Source organism: Anabas testudineus, chromosome 18 (genome assembly GCF_900324465.2).
Source record: "Anabas testudineus chromosome 18, fAnaTes1.2, whole genome shotgun sequence".
NCBI classification, from domain to species: Eukaryota; Metazoa; Chordata; class Actinopteri; order Anabantiformes; family Anabantidae; genus Anabas; species Anabas testudineus.
The window spans coordinates 30,901,515-30,924,726 of record NC_046627.1 but is presented as its reverse complement, the minus strand read 5'-3'; the positions used below and the strand labels follow the sequence as shown (position 1 = coordinate 30,924,726).

The following is a 23,212-nucleotide window of genomic DNA, read 5'->3' as shown; positions in this document are numbered from 1 at the left end:
TAGTTTCAAAGCACATATACACATAAACTTCTTAGCATCAGAGAAGTTTGATTAAGAGTACATCATAGTACAAAAATGGCACTGAAAGGTTACTGACAAACTTCTCTTAGCATCAGACAACAGACTTCTCTCTTGTTAGATCTTAGTGATGCTTTCAACACTATAGATCACAACATTCTATTATACAGACTGGAACATGTCATTGAGGTTAAAGGAGAGGCAGTTAGCTGGTTTCAATTCAATTCAATTCAATTTTATTTGTAGAGCGCTTTTTACAATTGACATTGTCACAAAGCAGCTTTACACAACCAAAGAACAGTACATGAACAGTGAATGTGTATGAATCATGAAATGACATTGTCCCTGATGAGCAAGCCAAGGGCGACGGTGGCAAGGAAAAACTCCCTGAGAAGGCAACAGGAAGAAACCTTGAGAGGAACCAGACTCAACAGGGAACCCATCCTCATATGGGTGATTACATGCTATGTAAATGTAAATAATAATAATAATATGTTAATCTTATCTATCAGATAGAATCCAGTATATACATGTTAATGATAAGTCTTCCATGCACATGAAAGTTAGTTAGGAAGTTCCACAGGGTTCTGTTCTTGGGTCGATTCTTTTCACTCTATGTATGTCCTTCTTAGGCAACTATATATTAATACCCAGCTATATCTATCTATGAACCCAGTGAAAACAAATTAATTAACCAAACTTAAAGCATACATAAAGGCTTAATTGTCTAATTATTTACCTCTAAATTTAGACAAGAATGATTTAATGTGGTTTGGTCCTAAAAATCTCAGAGACATAATCATAATCATAATCATATTCTTACCCTAGATGACATAACATTGGCTGCAAGTAATACTGTGAGGAATCTGGGAGTTTTCTTTGACCAGGATATCGCCTTAAAAGACATCTCTAGAACTGCCTTCTTCCACCTGAGGAATATTAAAATTAGCAGCATCATTACATTACATTACATTACAGTCATTTAGCAGACGCTTTCATCCAAAGCGACTTACAAGTCATTACAAGTTACAAGGGTAGCAGGGCAGCGTGAGGAGGTCTTGCCTAAGGACCCCTACTGGAGGTAGCCATAGCTGGGATTTGAACCCCAGTCTCCCACATGGGAGGCGGTGATGTTACCACTACACTAACCAGCCGCCCCTGCATCCTGTCTCAAAGTAGCAACGCTGCAGCTACAGTTCTGACTGGAATTAGAGAGAAAGATCATATTTCTCCTAGATAGGCTTCTCTCCATTGGCTCCTTGTAAAATCCAGAATAGAGTTTAAAACACTTCTTCTCACATATAAAGCACCTCATAGTTTCATATTTTAGTTCCATATTTTCCAAGCAGAACAATTTGTTCTTAGATTGCAAGTCTACTTGGTGGTTCCTAGATTTTCCAAATGTAAAATGGGAGGAGGGGTCTTTAGCCTTTTTATAAAGCTTATAGATGGCTCATAGATTATTCTGCTGGCGGACCTCTACTGATACACTGAGCTCCTTTTTCTCCTCTCTGCTATTAATGACATGCAATAGTATATTGCATGTCATTAACTTTGTGTTTCTTTTCTCCCCTTGTTGTGCTTCCTCCTCTCTGTACTCTTCTGCAGGTGTCCTATCCTGCAGATAGGTGATTTGGCGCTATACAAGTAAAATTGAATTGAGTCCTTGGCCCTGGAGCTGTATAGCTCCAGAGTGCAGTTACTGGCCCTACCAACCTGCCCAATGTTTTTGCTACTTAAATGGTAAATGGTCTGCACTTATATAGCGCTTTTCTATCTAACTGGTACTAAAAGCACTTTACACTGCATCTCATTCACCCATTCACACACACTCACACACCAATGGCAGAGCTGCTATGCAGCTGATCTGACTTGCCGTGGGCAACTTGGGGTTCAGTATCTTGCCCAAGGACACTTTGGCATGTGACATGGCAACTGGGAATCAAACCACCGATCCTATGATTGATAGACAACTGCTCTACCTATTGAGCAACAGCCACCCCACTTGTCATTGTTGTTTTTTGTTGCCAGCTGTTCTTATCTTTCTCCTCTTTCACTCACCCCAACTGGTCGAGACAGATGGCTGCACCACTGCAGGACCCCAGGGTGAAGGTTGTTTGGAACATACAGGTGGTTCTCAGGGCAAACTGAAGGGGTTGGAGTGAGGGTTTCATTACCTCATGTTCGATGTCTAGTTGGTGGCTCCCATGTAAGTTGAGGTACCCTGGCTTGTCCGACTGTCATGAAAGTGCATCTGCTGTACCATTCTTTGAACCGGGGGCATGATGAAGTACTTATAATTTTCAGCCTGGGTGTTAAAGTCAGTCTTCCACTTGTTGTACATCTTGCTAAATAGCCAGTGTTTTACTGCTGTGGTTGATTGGTTGTCCCTTTTTCATCATACCATGGCCAGTGCAACCATGGCTGGTTAAATCATTTTTATTTACGCTGCACATTAAGAAAATTACAACAATAATTTAAAAAAATATTTAAATATATAAAGATAAATATATATAAAGATTTTTTGTGTTGCATTTTCTTTCATGTCTGTAATTGTCAGCCCTAGTCACTGGTATAGCTACTAGGCATACTTTAAAAGGGGGTCGTTTTGACTCAATTTCCTGGTTGTATAAGAGCAAAAATTGGAGACTGAGCAGCAGCTCGTGAATTTCCTGCAAAAAAAGGTACATACATGTAAATATGTTGCAGCTGGAAATGAGAAAGGCACACAGATGTAGAGGTGAAGCCGGGAAGGAGAACTGGATGACACACTATGAGGGTCAGAGGGAGGGACTGAATTACCATAGAAACTGGTAGGACGGTTCAGAGATCAGTAGAAAAGGGTGAAAGCTGAAGTGATAAGACTGTCAAGGTCATTGATCCAAACACAGATCCTTGATTACAGTTGGTGTTTACTGTGTTTATACCTGCTGACATATAGCTGCACTACAGTCAAAGCCTTTTGGATGTTTTCTTGTTTTTTGTTGTGATTATTCTCATGGTCCACAGAAAGGGAGCCATATGGAGTAAAAGCCTTCGCTGGCAAAGGTAAGCTCTTTGTTTAACAGCAGTTTACAGTGATGCAGGTATTTATGAATTTTATGAGTTCCCTTTACTCAAATAGTAATTCTAGAATTGGTTTTGTAGCTAACTTTCAACTTGCCCTGGAACATGTCTTGATGAGACTGGCAGATGAAACTGTACACCAGGCTGCAGTTTATGTATCCTGGTGTTTCTCAGGCAGTCTACTCCTGGAAAACAACTTCCTTTGGCCTCAATACAGTCCAGAAAAGAAAAAAAAAAGCAGCAACAGAGAAAAATTAAAGAGAATGTGGAAGCTGCATATGAAATGGATGCAACAATGATACATTATTTACAATTTGTAAAAGTTCCTTGTTGTCTTTGAAAACTTTAGTTTTGATGTCCACATTTATCAGTGCATTCAGTTTCATAAAGGGAAATACAATTATGTTATTATGTCAGTTTTGGCTCCCATTTTGAAGGCATGCTACACGTTGAATGCTTGGTGGTGTCTTTCAGCATGGTTTGCAAAATGTTTGTCTGTGATGTAGTCTGTCATCTGCAGTTTTCCCCACCACCAGCCAGCTGTTTGTTTCCACTTCTGTAACCATCAAGTCTGCACTAATTTTGTGAATCAGAGCATGTGCAGTACATGCACTTAAGCCCCTTGTTGACCTTATTTATAGTTGACTTGGTCTAGTATCATGTTCACTTAAACGTCATCTATATGTAAATAGAATCCTTTACATATTTCTCCTGTAGAAAGCCTATGTACATGTACAGATGAAACAGGGTCTTTTAAGTTTTTTGCATGAGTATGTGGGAAAAAACATCTCAGAAACATCAGAGTGTCATGGTGACGATTTTTACATAATGTAGGATACATTAACTGTTAATTGTTATCCTGTTATTAGTTAATGAACTGTACAAGAAATGTCTAGCTAGTATTTATTTCTTTTATTTCTGTACAATGTACAAACCTCTGAGCAGGAGTGCACTGGTAGCCCAATGGTTCGTGTGCATGCCATCTAACAATGTCCTCAGTTCGAGTCCAGCTAGAGGCCTTTCCTGCATTCCACGCTCTCTCTCTCCTTATGTTTCCTTTCTGCCTCTCTATTGTACAGCTATTTAAAAAAGGAAAAACAATAACTAAAGCTGCTTCACTTTTATAATTCATCTTAGTGAAGTATAAGGAGGTAATGCTGTGCAGAATTTTAAAATGATCCTATATTTTAAGTACATTATCATATGACAGTGTTACATAAACAAAAGTCAATGCAGACTTGACATTCATCATGATGGGTTACACAACCCAAGCAACCTACAAGAGTCAGCTGGTTGTCTGAGTATTAAAATTGACAAAATTATAATTAATTTATTTAGATTCTTCAAAAAGGGTTGACTTACATGTGCTTATATAACATGAAATGGTAGTTGATGACAGTTTACCTTTATTTACTTGAAGTCTATACTTCAAGTAAAAAAGTGCATGTATAACCTACAGATGGCTCAGTTAAAACTTAACAAACACACAGTTGCTCCTGACTGTGTGATCCTAACATGTGGGGGTAGGGTAGAGCCAGACCACTGTCTGAGTGACCCTGCTGAACCCTGCTTAACTTGAAAATGTTGCTAATACCATAGATAGTGGTTATGTGACACACAATCAGGGTATGTTTTTGTAACTGTAACAGTACTGATTAATTACAGTAGAGTCAGTGAAATGAGCAATGTACATGCATGGAGACAACTGGGGCAAGTGTGGTTACCTATTGCTGAGTTAATGGGGTGAGAAGAGACTGAATCAGCAGCATATTCTTGTACACAGGAAAGCAAACAAGCACTAAGAATCAGCAGTATTCATCAGGAGGTCAAACACATTGTGCAAAGGTCCTAGTCAACAATCAAAGAATGGAATGGTGGGAACCACAGCCTCTTACCATTCCCCTCCCTCAACATGAACCAAGAAACAAATCTGGAGCATTTTTGACATGTATTGCATGTTGGTGTTCATGAGATAATATTTACTATATTTACTATTTGTGTGTGTGTGTGTGTGTTAGCATTCTAATGTCAGCTTATTTTCACTGAATGCTATGTATGGTTGGTCATAAACCAAAGCTATTATGATTTCCTTATCACAATACCACGTTTCCCATCACTAAATGATTTATTGGTACAAGTAATAGAAATACAAATAGTATTTGTGTTAAACAGAGCAGTGTTCAGCGTGGTGAATACTACATATCTGTTATTGTTCTGTGGTAATTGTATACTGAATTTATCAAGACAACAGATAAATATGTTTGGATTAACAGAACAATAAAACAATAGAAGATATATATTCAGTCTTTATTAATATAGAGTCTGGATACCAATATCCTTCAAGGTTCACATAACAGTGTGAAAACAAATAATCATGACCTGATCTACAGAGGTACACACACTGACTGTTTGCTACGGAAAAACGTTTGGCAACCCTGCCTCTTTTAAATTATGTACATATGCAACTAAACTGCAAATGTCATTAAGTTTATTTAAAACATATTTTTTGAATGAAAGGCCACAAAAAGCTATTTGCATAGGGGTGGTTGGGGTGGATGGCGGGGCGTATACCATGCAGGACTGACCTGAGGCCTAAGAGTTAGGTTAGGTTTAGGCAAGAAAAGTTAGGTTAGGGTTAGAGAAGGATCATGTTCTGTGAGCACTTGAAGCCAACCAGGATGTTGAACTGCACTGCTGAACTGAACTGTGTTTGCACCTTCTCATTTACCGTAATTGTGAACATTATGATAATTATGTTCACAGAAAACGTCATCCTATTACAATTACGTTATCCACAAAAACATATTTGTGCTGGCAGTTTAGTATAACAGAACCTAATTTTTAGGAGACTGTATTCTTATTAAAGAGCATTAACTCTCAGGCAATGCAGAATGACAAGTCTACTAATGCTAGTTTATTTTTTGTTAACTGCATGTAATACTTCAAGTTACTTAACTATTACATCACACAAAATTTATAGTGCAGTAATAACCATGTAATGTCTTTATAATCCAGTGTAGATTGCTGTGGATTATAAAAGTAATTATGTTCTGAAAGGAGCAATATGTCCTGTACCTGTATAGTAATCCAATTTGAGAGTTTAGTTAATTTTTTTTTATTAAGGTGTTCACTGACAATGAAAGACAATCTAATATTTATCTTACAGTTCCCTCCTCCGACCAGCTGAGGCAGTGTCCCCAGAAGTCTGAGTGTTTTTGTTTTCTCTCACTTCTGGGGGCATGTCTCAGCTGGCTCAAGTAATTGCAGGTGTGTGTTTTTAGCAGGTGTTTTGTGTTAGTCATTACTGTGTTTTGTATTTAAGTTGATGTCTGTCCATTTGTTATTTGCTAGTGTGTCAACTGTCTACCTTGTTCGTTCCCTGTTCCTCACCCTTTTTTTCCGACCTCTAGCTTGCTTCTCCACAGTTTGTAAGTCTATCTCAGTATAGTCAGCTTGTTTGTTTTCTTTTTTATTCATTAGTTAGTTTCAGCTTTTCGCTGTGATTTTGTTTTCATTAGTTAGTTCCAGCTTTTGCTGAGGTTTTAGTTTGTTTAGTCAGTTCCAGCTTTTCCTGTGATTTTGTTTTCTTGATAGTTAGTGCCAGCTTATGCTGTGCTTTCTTTTCTTTGTACAGCTAGGTCATTAGTTTGCCTGCCTTTTGCAGAAAGCCTTTAGTTTTCTCCTTTTTTTGAGGTTTTTGTTTTTGCCCCTTTAGTTTGCATTTGCATTACCTCTGTTCTGTTTGTAGTCTCATTAATTTGTTAATAAGTCTTTGTGGGAAAACGCACTCTGTCCTCCTTGCATTTCTGCACCTGGGTCCGCTTGTTAGCCGGTTTGTAAAAATGTAACCATTTCACGTATGGACTGTTTCAGTTTTACCTCAATTATGCCTCAGGGCCTCTGGCTCTGGCCTCTGGCTCGTGACCATTTATAGATCAGTCATTAATAGATTTTATTTAAAAAAAAAAAAAAAAAAGACCATTTGAACCAACTGTCAAATAAAGTAAAGAGTAAATCAATAATATGGATAGATGACAGATAACTAATTTGTCTCTTTATCTCCAGGTAAACTACCACTTATGGATCTGAAATCACCTGAAAACCTACTGTACAAGATCATTTCAAATGAGCATTAAATGGCATGGAGTCTGGGAATGGCATAGAAGAAGTCTGACAGAATACCAAATGCACAAGACACAGCCATGTTCAACTTCTCCTTCACATGAAAGTTACTTTAAATTTCTCACAATGTCATCCAAAGGTGGACTTCCTCCCAACATCAGTTTCTCAGTACTCGATGACTTCCTCATTTCCTACTCACCCTCTTCCTCTCACTCTACTGCCCCATCTTTGTCTTGCAGCATAGATGAGTCTTACAAGTACATCTTTCTACCCATTTGTTACTCTTTCACATTCATCTTCAGTATCTCTCTTAACTCTGTTGTCCTATACCGTTCCTTTCGCCAGACCAAGAGCTGGAATGCTTCTCTGATTTACATGGTCAACCTGGCCTCTACAGATTTTATGTATGGTTTGTCACTGCCGTTCCTTGTGGCTAGTTACATAATGCGTGACTCCTGGGTCTTCGGGGACTTCATGTGCCGCTTGGTCCGTTTCCTCTTCTACTTCAACCTCTATTGCTCCATCTTCTTCCTTGCTTGCATCTCTGTCCACAGGTACCTTGGTATCTGCCACCCAATGAAAGTCATCACATTGGAGACCAAGAAGGTTGTCAAGTGCACTTGTGTCCTGGTTTGGACTGTAGTTTTTGTTTTGACCTCCCCAATATTTCGATTTGCACAGACTGGTTATGTGGCAAGATTGGCTGGACTTAGCAGCAATGTAAGCAGTACTGACAACACAAGCTATGAGACATCACCGATGAATGGTAATGCCAGCTTGGCAGGAGTCATTGAGGAGTACCAGAACTGTTGGGATGATGCCATTGATAAGGAGTTTCCTGATTATGTACCCTATGGTATCATGCTCCATTTGCTTGGCTTTTTTGTGCCTTTTTCTGTAATTGCTTGGTGTTACTCTCATGTTGTTCTGACCATATTTAGGACTCTGAATACTCTGCCCTCATCTTGCAAAGGTCAGAGAGAGGGAAGACATGAAGGAGTAGAGAGAAGCGACAGGAAAAGCACTGGAATTGTTGGAAAAGGAAGAAGAGGAAGCAATGGACTGTTGAGAGTAGTTGGAAGGGATGAAGGGATTTCCATTTTCCTTGATGCCCAATCTCCCTATGCCACTCGCAGGCGTAAATCTATCAAGACCATTATCACCATCACCCTACTTTTTGCTCTTTGTTTCTTCCCTTTTCATGTTACTAGAACTATTTTCCTCTTGCTGAAAGTAACTAAGAGAGTCCCCTGTCACACCATGACCATGGTCTCCATGTGTTATAAGATTACAAGGCCTTTGGCATCATTCAATGCCTGGCTCAATGCTCTCCTTTACTTCCTTACTAAAGACAAGGGGGGGCACTGCTGCCAGGCAATAAACACCAACACTCAACAATATGGTGGACTTCTATTACCACTGAGGATTATGGGAAAAGGAGAGGATGTTGAGGAGGGAGATATGGTAGACAGAATTGACAACAAAGCAAAAGCATTTCACAACAGTCCGTCATACATAAACAGTGCAAAGGTCAGCTATATAGTTGAATGAATGCTGTCACCAGTAACAAGAGAGTGAATTTTAGATGCACTGTAGATGGTCTTTATGATTATTGTATACACAAAACACTCTCCCACTGTTCACTCTCTGTTCACTGTTCACTCTCTTCCATCACACTCCACATAGGGCGATGGGAGCAGGTGGTTCTGGGGTACTTGTTAAATCCACAAGCACCCCTGCTGTGTTTTTAGTGTTTACCTCCAAGTTGTTTCGGCCACATCAGATCCCCAATTAGACTAATATCATCCACAAATTTCAGGAACTTCACAGAATGGTGGCTATATACTGCACCTTTAGCAACCAGTGCATCTGTTGGTGTAAGGAGAGAGAGAGTAGAGGACTAAAAACACAACCATGTGGAGAGCCAGGCTTGATCGTTAGGGGGTTAGAAACATATTTACCCAACTTCACACGTGACTTCCTGTCATTGAGGAACCTGTGAGTCGCATTTTCCATATAAAGTTTGTCCTGAAGAAGGACTGGAATGATGGTACAGACGAAAATTCACAAATATTTTTCATTAGAATCTTGAACAATGCTGACAATAAACTGTTGGCCAGGTTTACAGCATTGTCTACAGATATGTTTGCGCTGTAGGCAAACTGCAAGAATTAGTTTTTTAAAGCTTTCAAATGACTGACAGTGGTCAGAGAGGCTTTATGTTTTTGGTGGTGGAAAAAGTGTACAGAGTGTACTGTGGTTAGATTTACGGATAAAGTAAACAAACGTGTAACTAATATTAAAAAGACACCATTATCTACATTTGTTTGATTAATCATGACAGGCTACCCTACCTTCCAAACAACTTAAAATGCCCATATTATGCAAAATACACTTTTTGGTCATTTTTGTAAAACAAAAGGGTGTATATATGCCTCTATGTTGTTTTGTTTTACCTTACCTTTACCTCACTTGTTGGCTGTATGGATGAACACAGAAGTGACTCTTCTTCCTCCCATCCTCTAAGGATTTGAACTGTATTTATTTGTTTTTGCCATATCAGTCCTCACACTAGTGAGCAAACCAAAGTGCATACGCTCTTGTGTGTGTGAAGTTCCAACCCTTTATGACTGCTGGATTAATTTCAGGACTGGAGCTCAAAGAATGACTGATTCTGACTGTCTGTGACCTAAACCTGGGTGTCATTTAAAGTTTGAAGCCTTGGGTGTTACAAACACAGTTTGTTTACTGAGTTAGCCTGTTATACTGTATGTAGACACATTAGCTGCACAATAATGCTACATGGCTAATGTGGCAAACATTAGCTTCTCTTAGACTCTAAAGCAGGAGAAATTTTAGAGCTAATTACAAGGCAGGACAGTTCCACCTCAAAACAATTAATTTCTGATTTTCAAACTTCCTTCTCACTATGATCTAGATGGTGTTTAACCCTAACCAGAATGCCCTCCATAGCTGGTAGCTGGCTGTCTTTTAGATCTCATTATGTCACATGAGATACTCTGATGGGTGGATAAAAAGTCATCCCATTTCAAAGACTTTTACCTCTGTATTCCTTACCTTAGAAAACATCTTCCCACTTACTTTAGAAAATCTTCAACATTGAAAGCCTTTTAGGAGAGATTCAAAACTAACTTTAATCCATGTTGTCTACATTCTTTTATTGTTATAATGTTAAAATTGCTAATTTTGTTGTTATTTTTGTATCTCTCTTAAGATATTAACAGAGCTTACACTGTTGCTAGTATTGTTTTTGTACATGAATGCATTAAAAGTCCATCATGTACCTCATGTATACTCACTGTGTTCTGCCTCCATTTGCTTTTTCCTAGTGCTACTACTGCCTATTTTCTGCCAAAAAACAGAAGAGGTTAAGATACTTTCCACTGGAATATGTGTTAAACTTACCAAATTCTAACAGCACTAACAGAATTGGAATTTTGATTTTGTATAGGTCAATGTAAACATTTTGCTTTCAATGAGCAAGAGCTAAGAAGATTGCTATTATTAGATGATTAGTATATAAAGTGCAGTATTGGGCAACTATCTAATAAGTAAAGTGGCTGTTTATTATGTATCAGGAAAATACTCATGACTCATGACATAACTTGGTAAAACTTCACCTTTGGTACTGTTTTGTAGAGATTTTAAGCTGTTTGTGACATTCTTATACCGTAAGTACAGTATTGCAGAGCATTATGCAGGCATCTGTAATTCATTAGGTTGCAAAGAAAGAAAAAGGTTTTCCTGTATTAGCATGCATTATATTTGCTCAGCTGCATATGCCTGATTAAGCATTGTGTTTATTAGTTGACCACACTAATGTAAAAAAAGAATCAATATTTTAAGCCTTTTTTTAATGTGTATGTCCCAGTCAGTGGTATGTTACAACATTACACTCCAGGGAAGCTTTGAAACTACACACTAGAAGACTCTCTGTAAACCTCATGGTGTGGGCAATGATGACTGCATCATTGACTATATCAATTTCTGTGTGGACACCCACTTACCTACTAAAACTATTGGCTGTTTTCCCAACAAAAAGTCCTGGGTCAGTAACAACATCAAAGCTGTTCTAAATGACAAAAATAAGGCTTTTAGGTCAGGTAACAGGGAGGTAGCGAGGAGAGTCCAGAGATTGCTGTTTGTCACAAACAGAGAAGGAAAGGAGGCTTACAGGAGGAAACTGGAACAAAGCCTTCAGCATTCACCAGGGAGGTATGGAGGGGCAACGAGGAACATCACTGGCTACATGTCCAGCAGCCAGGTGACTGAGGGGACTTTGGACCGCACCAACAAATATTATCATTTTTTAAATAAAAATGGGGCCTGAGCCTCAGAACCCCCTGCACTTTCCCACAGACTCTTTAGCCACCACCCACATGATGTCCATCTCAGCAGATCAGGTGAGGAAAGAGCTGAACAGGCTTCAACCCACAAAGGCTGCATGGCCAGATGGAATTACCCCAAGGGCGCTGAAAGCCTTTGCTCCTCAGCTATGTGGTATTCTCCAACATATCTTCAATCTTAGCCTGCATCTGGAGGAAGTTCCTCTCGGGTGCAAAAAACCATGCTTAGTACCCATTGTCCTCAATAACTACAGTCCAGTGGCTCTGATCTCTCATATTATGAAGGCTTTTGAGAGGCTGATCCTGGAGTCCCGCCAACCTTTGGTCAAACCCTCACTTGACTCCTTTTCAGTTGGAGTGGATGATGCCATCATACATCTTCTCCATCCCACCTACACCCACCTGGCCAAGCCTGGGGCCTTAGTGAGGATTATGCTTTTTGATTTCTCCAGTGCATTTAACACCATCTGGCAAAATACAGCTTTCTACTCCCCTGATTTCGTGAATCATTGAGTACCCCACCAACTGCTCCCAGTATGGCCGCCTGCACAAATGTGTGTAGGTGGTTACTGTGGTCTATAGCACAGGTGCTTCACAGGGGAAAGTTCCATTCTCCATTCTCCATTCCTGTTCACCCTATTTACCTCAGACTACAAGTACAACTCAGAGTCCTGCCATCTTCAGAAGTTCTCTGATGACTCTTCGGTTGTAGGATGTATCCAGTCACTGAGTACCAGGAAGTGGTGGACAGTTTTGTTTACTGGTTGTAGCTGAAAGAAGGATGCTGTCCAAACTCTCAATCCTGGACAATTTCTCCCACCCATATATATATATATATATATAGTTTTCTGTATTGATGTTATTTTGTATTTGTATTTTCTGGTTGTGTTTCCCCTTCTTTCTGTCTGAGTTAAGAGCAACTGTATGTGCAAATTCCAGTTCAGATTGTAGACTTCTGCATCATAGTGTTGCCCTTTTAAAATTAAATAAAAAACAAAATGATTTAGCATTTTCTTCAAGAAATATAAATTATATATTTTTATTTAATGTTTTATATTTTAATGTATTTATGTAATGTTGTTTTTATTTGTTAAACGTGTATATGTGTTTTAAATAATGAAAATCTATTCAAACAAACTTTCCTCAGCTTTTTCCTCACATATAGGAACTAGGCTAACAGATAGATAAAACGTTGTTTTGTTTTTGTAGTATTTTGGATTATCAAGAACGATCAAGTTTAAAAAAATTAAAGTATGTGTAGTTTAACAAAAAGCATTCACGTATGTCTCCGCGCATCTCCTCTAGAGGGAGACACTGCCCTCTTCTCTGTGACCGGTTATAAATTCAAAACATAACCGCCTTGTACAATGTCCCGTCCTGCACTGCGGCCTAGAAAAGCCTCTCTCGGTTGTCTTAATTTAACACAAAAAATATATTAAAATCACAGGAGCGAATTTATTCAAATCTAACAACACATAACGACTGCACTGGTCGACAGGTAAATTTTGATTCGGGTAAAATATTGCTACTTGCGGGTTTTAATTGTGTGTGTGTGTGTGTGTGTGTGTGTGTGTGTGTGTGTGTGTGTGTGTGTGTGTGTGTGTGTGTGTGTGTGTGACGGCTGCGTGGGGAGCAGAGGAGTAGAGCCGTTGGCGCCACTTTCAAATCATCCACAGACATAGAATGAGAGTCCGGCTTCAAATACATTTACACACCACTTCCTTTCTCCTTTTCTTAATTTCTGTTAGACGAGGACTGTCTCAACGCCATTTCTGTTTTGGACAGTTATTTCCTCAGAAGGTAAGCGGCTTACTAAATATTTTAGAATACATTTGTGCCGTAGGCGCGATGTTTGGTTAATGTTTTAATTCATAGTTATTATAAAACAATTGACTTAGTATAACATTACTTTTAAGGGAACATCAGTATCTGAGAGGCTTGTTATCACCGTAGAAAACGCCGCGTGACCTGCTTAGTAAGCTATAAGGAACTGGTGTATGAAACAAAGGCTGGTATACAACTACAGATTTGGCTTAACTATATCCGTCTTTTGTAACATCTGCTGCTGTAGTTAGCCCTTTCTAGCATTGCGTCGAGGCAGGTCGGTTAAAACATTTCTAATGTTTACCGTCTCTGTATTCTATAGGCCAGGGATACGTTTATGGAATTGTTTAATCTTTCTGTAACTTTGAGGGTTTTGAGAAATTACTGAGTGAGTAAACGTTAAGGAAGCGGACACTCCCCCAGTTATAGCCCCCTCCCAAAACACCACCACCTCCCACTCCGAGGATTCACTCTGGACAAAATATAACAGCTACTTCAAAATTAGGAACTTAAGGAATGTAACGCGTGTAAAAGAAACAACTAGTGTTAAGTTGCTTCTTTTCGTAACTTAAATACGACGCTAACCAAACACGAGTCACTTTAGATATTACAAATTATTAACTCCTCTAAATTTGTCGGTTTGGAAGCGAACTTCACTGACTCAGCAGTTCACTGAGATCGTCCCTGTTTGTCATCCTGTAATTACGTGTTTAATGTACTGTAGAGAGTTTTATGTATTTTAGTTTCGTTAGATTTAACTTTAGGTTGAGGTGGCTTCTATCCAGTTCATGATTTTGTTAATAGGCGGTTTTGTTAGGTAGTTGTAGATCATTGATCAGGACATTATACATGTATTGAAATTGTTACAGATTGTTTTCTGTCAGTTTGACTCAAAAATCGGTCTCATAGTCATAAATTATTATAAATTATTTTAAATATTTCATGCCATTACAAACATGCTACAATATATAGTCTTACATACAAAGGATTGGCCTAATTTTTAGACTGTGGTGAAATTTTATAGCAAAGCATAAAAAAGTTATAACATAATGAAACTAAACTATATAATGTAACATAATAAACAATAAATTAGGCACCATAGGCAGTTGCAAAAGTAATAAAGATTGCTATTAAGTCATACTATTTAGTCACTCTTGAATGAACTATAAAAATAACACAATTTCTTTTTGTTAATTATGTGCAATAAGTCCAGTAAAACTTACTGAAATGGGTTCTCCCAACACCAAGTCCAAGAACTGCAGTTTTAGAGTGAGATTAATCATAAAAGCAGGAACACATCATATTTAAAATGATGCGAAAAGCCCATTTTTGTGACATTGTCGAAATTACCACTCCTTGTCGAATGACTAACAGATTATTATTGTCTATTTCGGTGCTACATAAATAATATGCAATGAGGTGACAAACAGCATGCTTTAAGCTCATTAAGAAGGAAAGACTGATTGAAAGGATTCTTTTAGTTCTTTAAACAAGCACACTGGCGGGATCAAATCACATGACTAGTTATAGATAACAGTGTAGTTAGTAGCATAACATAAAAACAACCACATAGAGCGATACATTCAACTTTCAAAGTGGTCAAAATAGGCCTAGTCTTCTAAGGGTTAATAACGTCCTGAACTTCCTGCAGTGAATCTGAGACTAGATTGTTGGGAGTGAAATATTATAGTGGTTTAGAAAACCATTGTCACAGGAACATGCTGAAAAAACACTCGCTAACCCAAAACATGAAATTGCCTTTTAACATATGTATTTATCAACTTAAATGTGCTGGATCCATGTTATCCATGTTACAAATTGTTAATTGTAGCTCTTATAGCCATTAGTACAAGAAGGAAATGGAGAAAATCTACTGAACAGATTACTGAAATAGTTTGATAATTATACCAGAATCTGATTTTTGATGAGATTTTGATGAAATTATTTTTTTTGTCACATTCTGTAGTTTGTTTAGTTTATTTTCTTTTCCACTTGAAAAATAAACTCCACTTCATACCTCCATCCATTTCTAATATTAAAAAGTATGGTTGATACATTTCTAGACAAATAGACTGGGGGAAGTTTACTTAAATACATTAAATAAATCACATTTGTAAGCAAAGCTGACCAGGATATTCAGTTCAAACGTTCAGTTTTTATGTTCACTCTCACTGTTCACTTGTTAGAACGACAATTGTTTTAGTCAGTATAATTTCTTTAACAACTTCAGGCTGTGCTCAGAAAATGTTGAGGTTTCACTTTTTGCAGTTTTGCAAACCATGTATAGCAATAGCCAGTTTTGATGCCTTTAGTACCTGTATGTATGACCTTGATGGTCATACTTACACACACACTATGTAAGTGTGATAATTTTAGTGACTGGACGTAAATATATTTAGAATTGTCTGTTCTGATCTTCTTGAGGAAAGGTGGCAGAGTTGTTTCATTTTGTGTGTTTATTTTTATAAATTTAGGATTTAATCAGCAAGCAGAGAGAGGAGGCTTGGACTTTTCTCATTATGTGCACTATGTTTTCTTTTTTAGTGTGTATGTACGCATGTATGCGTAACAGAATGGGGCTGGGCAGGAACTTGGTTTTCTCCTGGTAAAGTAGTGTAGTTTGAGAGCAGCACTTTCAGCATTCTGAGGGCCTGCCTTCCTACCACTGCCTCCTGTCATGACCAAATTACACGAGAAAATACAGACAAACACTATATCGAGCCATCCGTGCAACTAACAACATATTTCTGAATTAATACCGCTCCATCTCTGTCTCTGTTCAACTCTTTCCCTCTATCTCTTTATATAAAAGTCAGCTTACTGCAAGTGTCTTTGTGGTGGTGTGTGGTTTTTATTTTGCAACTTTACCTTGAAAGAAGATTTCTTCAGCCACATGTATAAAAGAATATTGAGCTTCCCCTCACAGCCACACTTTCTTCATTTTATTCCCCTCCCTCTCTTCTCTCTGTGTTTCCTCAGTCTTTTTCTCTAAGTCTGTCAGTCGAGCACCTTGGCAGGCTTACAGCTCAGTGCTCGGCACAACGCAGTAGCCCCTTTACCTTCCACAAATAAATTTTTTACTCACTAACGGTAACTCGGACAAACTCATTCTTTTATACCTCTCTCACACACACCCTTGGGGACTGCCTAATTTTTTTCAAGATTTTTTGGTGCACCCCAAAATGTTGATTTGTATTGTAGAAAGTGATAGCTGGGGAAAAAGGCTGCAGCCTTGTAGGTTTTTATGCCTACTGAGTCTACTCACTGTCTCAGTGTGCGTAGCTGGGGCTCCAGCGAGGCAGCAGGCAGCACTGAGGAGGACTGGGACACACACACTCACATAGCTAGGAGGTGAAGATGTGAAGGGCCAGGAAGGAAGATTGAGAGGGCACACTCAGTTTTTGGGGTGGCCAATTTTTGGGACTGGAACCAGAATCCCATAACCACCCCCACCCCCCACCCCCGACACCCCCTCTCTTACTAGGAACAGAAGCAGGAGGAACCAGAAACCCATAACAGGCCATTTTTCTGCTCTCTCCCTGTCACTATAGCAGTCTGGGTATATTCCCATTGATATGTTTGTATGGCGTGGGTGTGTGAGTGCTGTAGTAACGTATTTAGGCCTATTTGTCAACCTAGCCTAAATGTTATTTATATGTGTCTGTAGATATGATTGTGTTTTGTTGTTTCTTTTTATTTTATATTATTATTTTTTTATTATTTTTGAGGATTGGTTATTCCTGTAGAGTAGTTAGTGTTTGGTTTGTGATACGGGCCATTAGATAAGAGCATCCTCACAAACTGTGAAGGGAGTGCGCGTGTGTGTGTGTGTGTATGTATGGTGGTGGGGGGTGGGGGTGGGATGTGGGGGGGGGGGGGCTCAGGTTAAGATAACAACCAGTATTATTAGTTAGTAGTCAAGGCAAGTTAGTCCCTCTGTCATTGGTCTATGTTCTCAGCAGCAGATGGTAAGTGAGTTTTTTTTCTATTAAGTTTTTAAAATTGCCTCTTTTGTCGTGGGTAGAAAGCAGGAGGCCACAAAGAGGAGCTTTTCTCAGCTCCTCATTGTTTCTCTCTCTTCTTTTCCCTCCACCACAGTTCTAGTTGTGCTTTTCCGCTTCTCTCTCACCCCCTCCTCTGTCTGCTTTTCTTTCTCTTTCATTTTTTTCTTCTTTGAGTGAGGTTGGAAGTTTGAAGACTGAATCTAACACTTGTCTGTCGCTGTTCTCCCTGCTGACCTCTTGTTTCAAATTCAACCACCCTACATCAGCAGAGAATTTTCTGATTGACTCTGTGATATCATGGTAGCATTCCAGAAGTCTGGACATGAGTTGCACAGCTTTTTCCACATCATCCACTTAGTTTTGTTGAAATATTGTTTTATATTTCTCATCTTATTCTTCAAGTGAATATTTCATTTGTGGTATTTAATGTGGAGCATTTAAGGTATGTTATATAGTATTTTAGTGCTTACAGGCCACAATTCCTTACTTTCTCCTGCCCTTCAGCTTTATTTCAGCTTTTCAGATACCTTAGAAAGTGACAGATCTTATTTTGTAGTTACAGTGTTTGTGTACTGCATAGTGTACATAGTGTTTTAATGTAGGAATAATGGGCATTTATTGGTTAGTCAAATTGCATAACATTTATCAAATATTCATGATAATTGAGTAAAGCCATTTATAGAAAACAGTTTTCTGGTTGTATCTTCTCCCATGAGATACTGTGCTGTTTTTCACTCTTTTATATCACTGTGCCTAAATATGTTTAGGTTGTGAAGATGCCATTTTGGACTAAAATGGCACTTTCTGACATTTTTAAAGACCAAGCAATTAAAAAGACCCTAGACTTTTTTGTTATTACATCCTATTAATACCGTAGTTTAATGCCTATATGATGATTTTATTATTCAACAAAACATAAATTATTTGTTCAAATGTATTGGACTAAGATATTTTACAATACTGTAAATAGTTTATAATTTTTATATGATGGAAAAAAGTTAGATAATTTGTCAGGTAATTATTTAATTAAATTGGCCAAAATGTTACCTGTTTTAATTGATTCATATATATTTTTTTTTTATTCAAAATGTATTAGATCGCAATATACATAGAAATTGCTATATAAAATGCTAAATTCAGTACTTATATCATCCACTCACACTTTTTTAATCATACAGTTCTACATTATAAAGTTGCAGGTTTATTCCTCTTTTTACACCTGCGTATAAAACCAGTGTTAAACACATGACTTTTTGTAGCTCTGCAGGTAAGAGGCTGTTCAGTGGATTACACCTCTTTCTACGCACTTTCTTTTACCATCATATTACTATGAACTACATCTGCTTTCTCTCTCTCCTATTTTGACTGTCTCACATGACTAAATTTCAATTACTCAAATAGTAACATATTTTAATATTCTTTACGAGGTGGATATGTAATATTTGTATATATTATATATATATAGTATATATATAGATTAAGCAATTGACAATAGAGACTTTGTTAATAAAAGCCCATCATCTGTATTTCATTAACTAATGATGAAAGGAGTAAAATAATATAGGTTTCTGCATATAACAATTCTAGTTTGTTTGATGGTCTGATGAACATTTTATTAAATTTTTCTACTGTAATTCTTAAAGCAATAGTTTCACTCTTATTTTACTTTTCTCTGCAGCAATTCTGCAGAAATGTGCAACTAATTTCCTCGCATTATACAACATTTATATTAAAACTCTAAGGCATGTTCTCTGTAAATAAAGCTAATTAAAAGCTACATTAATTTGGTCAAGTATGTAAAACACGAAAAAGCATAAGATGTGAATTTTACAGTTAAGGCGTTGGGTATTAAACTGAAATGATTTTCCTTTAAGTGTGTATAGTCTGAGACACTAGATCTAATGCTCTCAGTTTCCAGGGTGCGCTCTAGCAGCACATCATGTTTTGCAGATATGTACTAAATTGCTCCAAATCATTATGTGCTGCCATCGTGAGCTCTGGGATTCCCAACAAAATATTGGAAACTAAGTGTCCCATGCAAACTTAATATGTCTTACACTTAAAGACATATTAAGTTAACAATAATCCTTTTTGGGGCTCCTTGTCTTCTTAGGCGGAAGATTGCACATGTTCTCTATCCATGTGAATATGTGCATGCATGTGTGGGTTTTCTGTGTTCTCTTACACAGTGTAGTATCAGTGTAGGTCTGTGTGCGGAACATCAGGACTATATTATTTCACAAATCTAGTTTATTTTGTACAAAATGTTTTAAAAATATATATGTATATATATCAGCGAAGAAAAAATTGTGGTATACTGAACACTTATTTAACAATCACAACTGCAGATGGTATGTTTTAGATTTACTGTGTGTTATCATCCAACTCGTAATCCTTTGATTGCACACAGAGTCAGGGTTGTCACTTTTTCTAAGGAGATACGCTTCATATGGATAGGATGAACTGAATGACTCCTGCTTTGTGATAATGTAAAAACAGTTTAATTACATTTTGTTTAGACGTCACAGATGACAGTCAGTGTAAAACAATAATTAGTGCCTAAATTAAAATAATACGTCTTTATAACTAACCCCAGCTGCTCTTTGCATACTATACATAAAGTAAATTTCTATCTTCATAAGGGTTATGCGTAGACTTTTCTGACCTAATAAACATTTGTTATTAAAGTAAGTAAAGACAAGTGTGATTTATGATCTTCTGTGACAACCCACAAACCAGTTTCATTTGTGTCAACTACTAAAAGTTCTGGAGAAATTTGTAATAAGAACACCTAAGGTCATTGAAAGTATTTGTAGAACATATTTTGCATTTTCTCATCAGTAGGTACAATAAAAAAGCACTAGTGTACTGTTCTGTACTGTTCAATAAATAATAGGCATCAGTTGATTATCATGTATCTGGCAAAATGTTATTCTGTTCAACAAGCATAATTCAAAATGTGACTGTGAAGTCACCAAGAAATGCTGTCAGAAAAATAATGACATGTGTAAAGCTTTACACTATACCATCCCCTTAATCCTGAAGCCCAGTTTCAAAATAAAGTAGATGTAGATACAGGGAATGTATATCTTTACATTACCTTTAATGTGCCCAGTCTCCCTCCTTGATCAATTTTACAATAATGTTGGAACTACTCTAACTTTGTCTAGCAACCTGAGCTACATTTAGTTGTTTTGTTCATTTTATTTACCAGGAAGTGAATGTGCCAAAGCCTGCCTGTAAGATGCTGACTGACACACCTGTCATCTTGAGTGGACCTCTCTTCAATGATTCATGTTGTAACATGTTAAAACATGATAGGTAACATTTGTACAGAAATAGCATGTTCTGGCTTAAAGGAATAGAAATGGCTCAAAGATTAATTATTGATGTTAAATATTGTAAAATTGTGCTGCTAAACAGAGTCTAGACTGAAATTGATTTTATATGTCTAACCTACTTTCAGAAGAAAATTTATTTATGGAAACTGAGAATATGGAAACTGTGTTAGACATCTACACCAGAGTTACATGCTTGAATGGAATATTGCTGCAGTGATGTTTTTTCAGACAACACTGACACCTGTGAATCATTGTAGTCATACCTCAGTGTTTCTTCAACAATAAAGGAACAACTATTCTGTCATTTGGATCTGTGTAAGCTGAGACTAGCAATTAGTGTGTTAGGCTGTAGCAGCACATCATTACTGGTATTTCTTCTGCTACTGCCAGTATGATATGTGCTGCTCCTGTCAGACACTCGCTCCTCTTCTCTAGGAAATTAATTGTAAAATATATTTGTGCCTTTTATACTTTGGCTGTACTCACTGAAATGTCTGTAGAGAATAATTGGTCTTTGTTTATATTTGGCTAATGACTGTTATACATAAAATGCATATATTTAAAAAAAAAAACTATTGTCTGCTACTTGCATTTTTTAATCATGTCTTAATACTGTTTTGCCAGCTCCCAAAACTACCTTCACTGAAGATTTTACATAAGAAAACAAAGGCCAAAGCGGACCAATGAGCAGAGCAGCACTCCAAAAAAAAAAATCCAGCAGTCAAATGCATTCTGATAACGAAGTGAAAGACAACATGAACAATATTAAATCAATACAATCTAAAAATGATTTTCTTTTAAATACCACATGGACTCCCTTTTAAAGATTAAAAAACTATAGTGGATCTTTTCACAATTAAAGGACGACAATGCCACATAGCTACTTAAAACAAAATCAGACTTAAAACCTATTCATGTTATCAAATTGTATGTAATACATGTATGTATTAATTACAGACATATCTGGATGATTAGTATGAGTTTAACAGACTTTAAAAGACTGTCTCCTTAAAGTGGGAATGATAACATAAAACAAAACACACTTACATACTGCTTAAAAATTATTCTGCATTCATGTCACTATAAACCCAGAGCCACATTATAGCTCTGATATAAACAATATTATTACAACAAATACTTCACACTTGAATGAATTTCAACATCAATAATTAAGATTTATATGCAACTCTAGTATAAAACTTGGCATAAGCAATGCAAGGTTTTCAACAGCATTTAAGAACAATATTTCTAAAGTACACATTAGTAATTTGAACATTATTCCTAAACTACACAAAACTAATTTGAACATTTGATGCTGAACATGAGCATTTTGCTTGTATAGTATAGTTCTAATATAGTTTCTTTGATTTTAAAGACCTTTATATCGAGACAAATTAATCCCAACATAATGTTTCCTGATTAAATTGTTCTTCTTATTCTATTGTTATGTTTGCTTAAATTTTAGCATAAATAAAGTATGATGTAAAATGTAAAAGTTCAAAGGAAACCCAATTAAATAAATGGGATTGCATGTTATTTGAAAAAGTTGCAGTTTCCCTTCAAGTTGTGTCATCCTACTGAAACTGCACTTACCACTTGATCTTTTAATCAATTCTTTTGCAGTGGCTAATATCAGCTGATGTCACTTAATTTTCTATTCCTAAATTGAAATAAAACTGAAACTGATCACTGACCCGCCTTGATACTGTCACAAGTATTGATCAATTAACCTTAACTCTAGACAAATGTGTGATTTGTTCAGGTTGACAGCCAGTCACATTTGATCCTTGCCTCTCTTTTGAACAGCACATTAAAGATATCACCAAGACTGTCTTCTTTCACCTACGTAACATTGCTAAAATTTGTATCTCTCTGCCCATGGGACATGCAGGGACATACATTTTTACCTTATATTATAATATTTCACACAGGACTTAATCATGCTCGATTATTAGGAGTCACCAAAATTAATGTGTAATCGGTGTCTAACTTAGCAAAAAACAATGTCGGAGGTCCATAGTTTTCTCTGGACTCCTTCCCAATCTGACCATTGATGACATGTTTTGCCGCAACTTGTCATTTCATCAACAGCCTAAGTGGTGTCTGGCAAACAACGTTGCCCATTTAGATAACTGGAAAACCTTTTGGGAGAAACCTAGACTGATTAGAAGAGATGACATCTATCTTACTTTAGATGGTGCGTCTCTAGTGTCTAGAAATGTCCCTGAGTTTATTGGATGACATAAACCCTGATAACTCAGAGTTGAGGCCAGGACACAGAGACACAGTCTTACACGCCTCTCTGCGGTTTCCTTACAGCTGTCACACCCCAAAAACTACCAAAACCCCAGAGACAGTGGCTGCTCCCCGACCACCTAATTTACTTACACGCCTCTCCAAACGTATTGGAACAATTCTTTTATTTTTGCTGTAGATTGAAAACATTTGGGTTTGACATTAAAAGATGAAG

General features: G+C 37.3%; 1 protein-coding gene and 1 long non-coding RNA gene across 2 annotated transcripts; both read left to right on the top strand.

Annotated features, from left to right (window-relative positions):
- The first annotated feature begins 2,880 nt into the window (after positions 1-2,880).
- On the top strand, positions 2,881-10,365 carry LOC113157200 (P2Y purinoceptor 3-like). The gene is made up of 2 exons (XM_026352526.1): positions 2,881-3,066; positions 7,150-10,365. Exon 2 carries the CDS (start codon positions 7,210-7,212, stop codon positions 8,755-8,757), a length of 1,548 nt encoding a protein of 515 aa, XP_026208311.1. The 5' UTR covers positions 2,881-3,066; positions 7,150-7,209; the 3' UTR covers positions 8,758-10,365.
- A 2,877-nt stretch (positions 10,366-13,242) lies between these two features.
- LOC113157667 lies at positions 13,243-21,990 on the top strand. Its single transcript, XR_003298513.1, has 3 exons — positions 13,243-13,373; positions 20,616-20,722; positions 21,367-21,990. It is a non-coding gene; the product is annotated as an uncharacterized LOC113157667 (long non-coding RNA).
- The last annotated feature ends 1,222 nt before the right edge of the window (positions 21,991-23,212 follow it).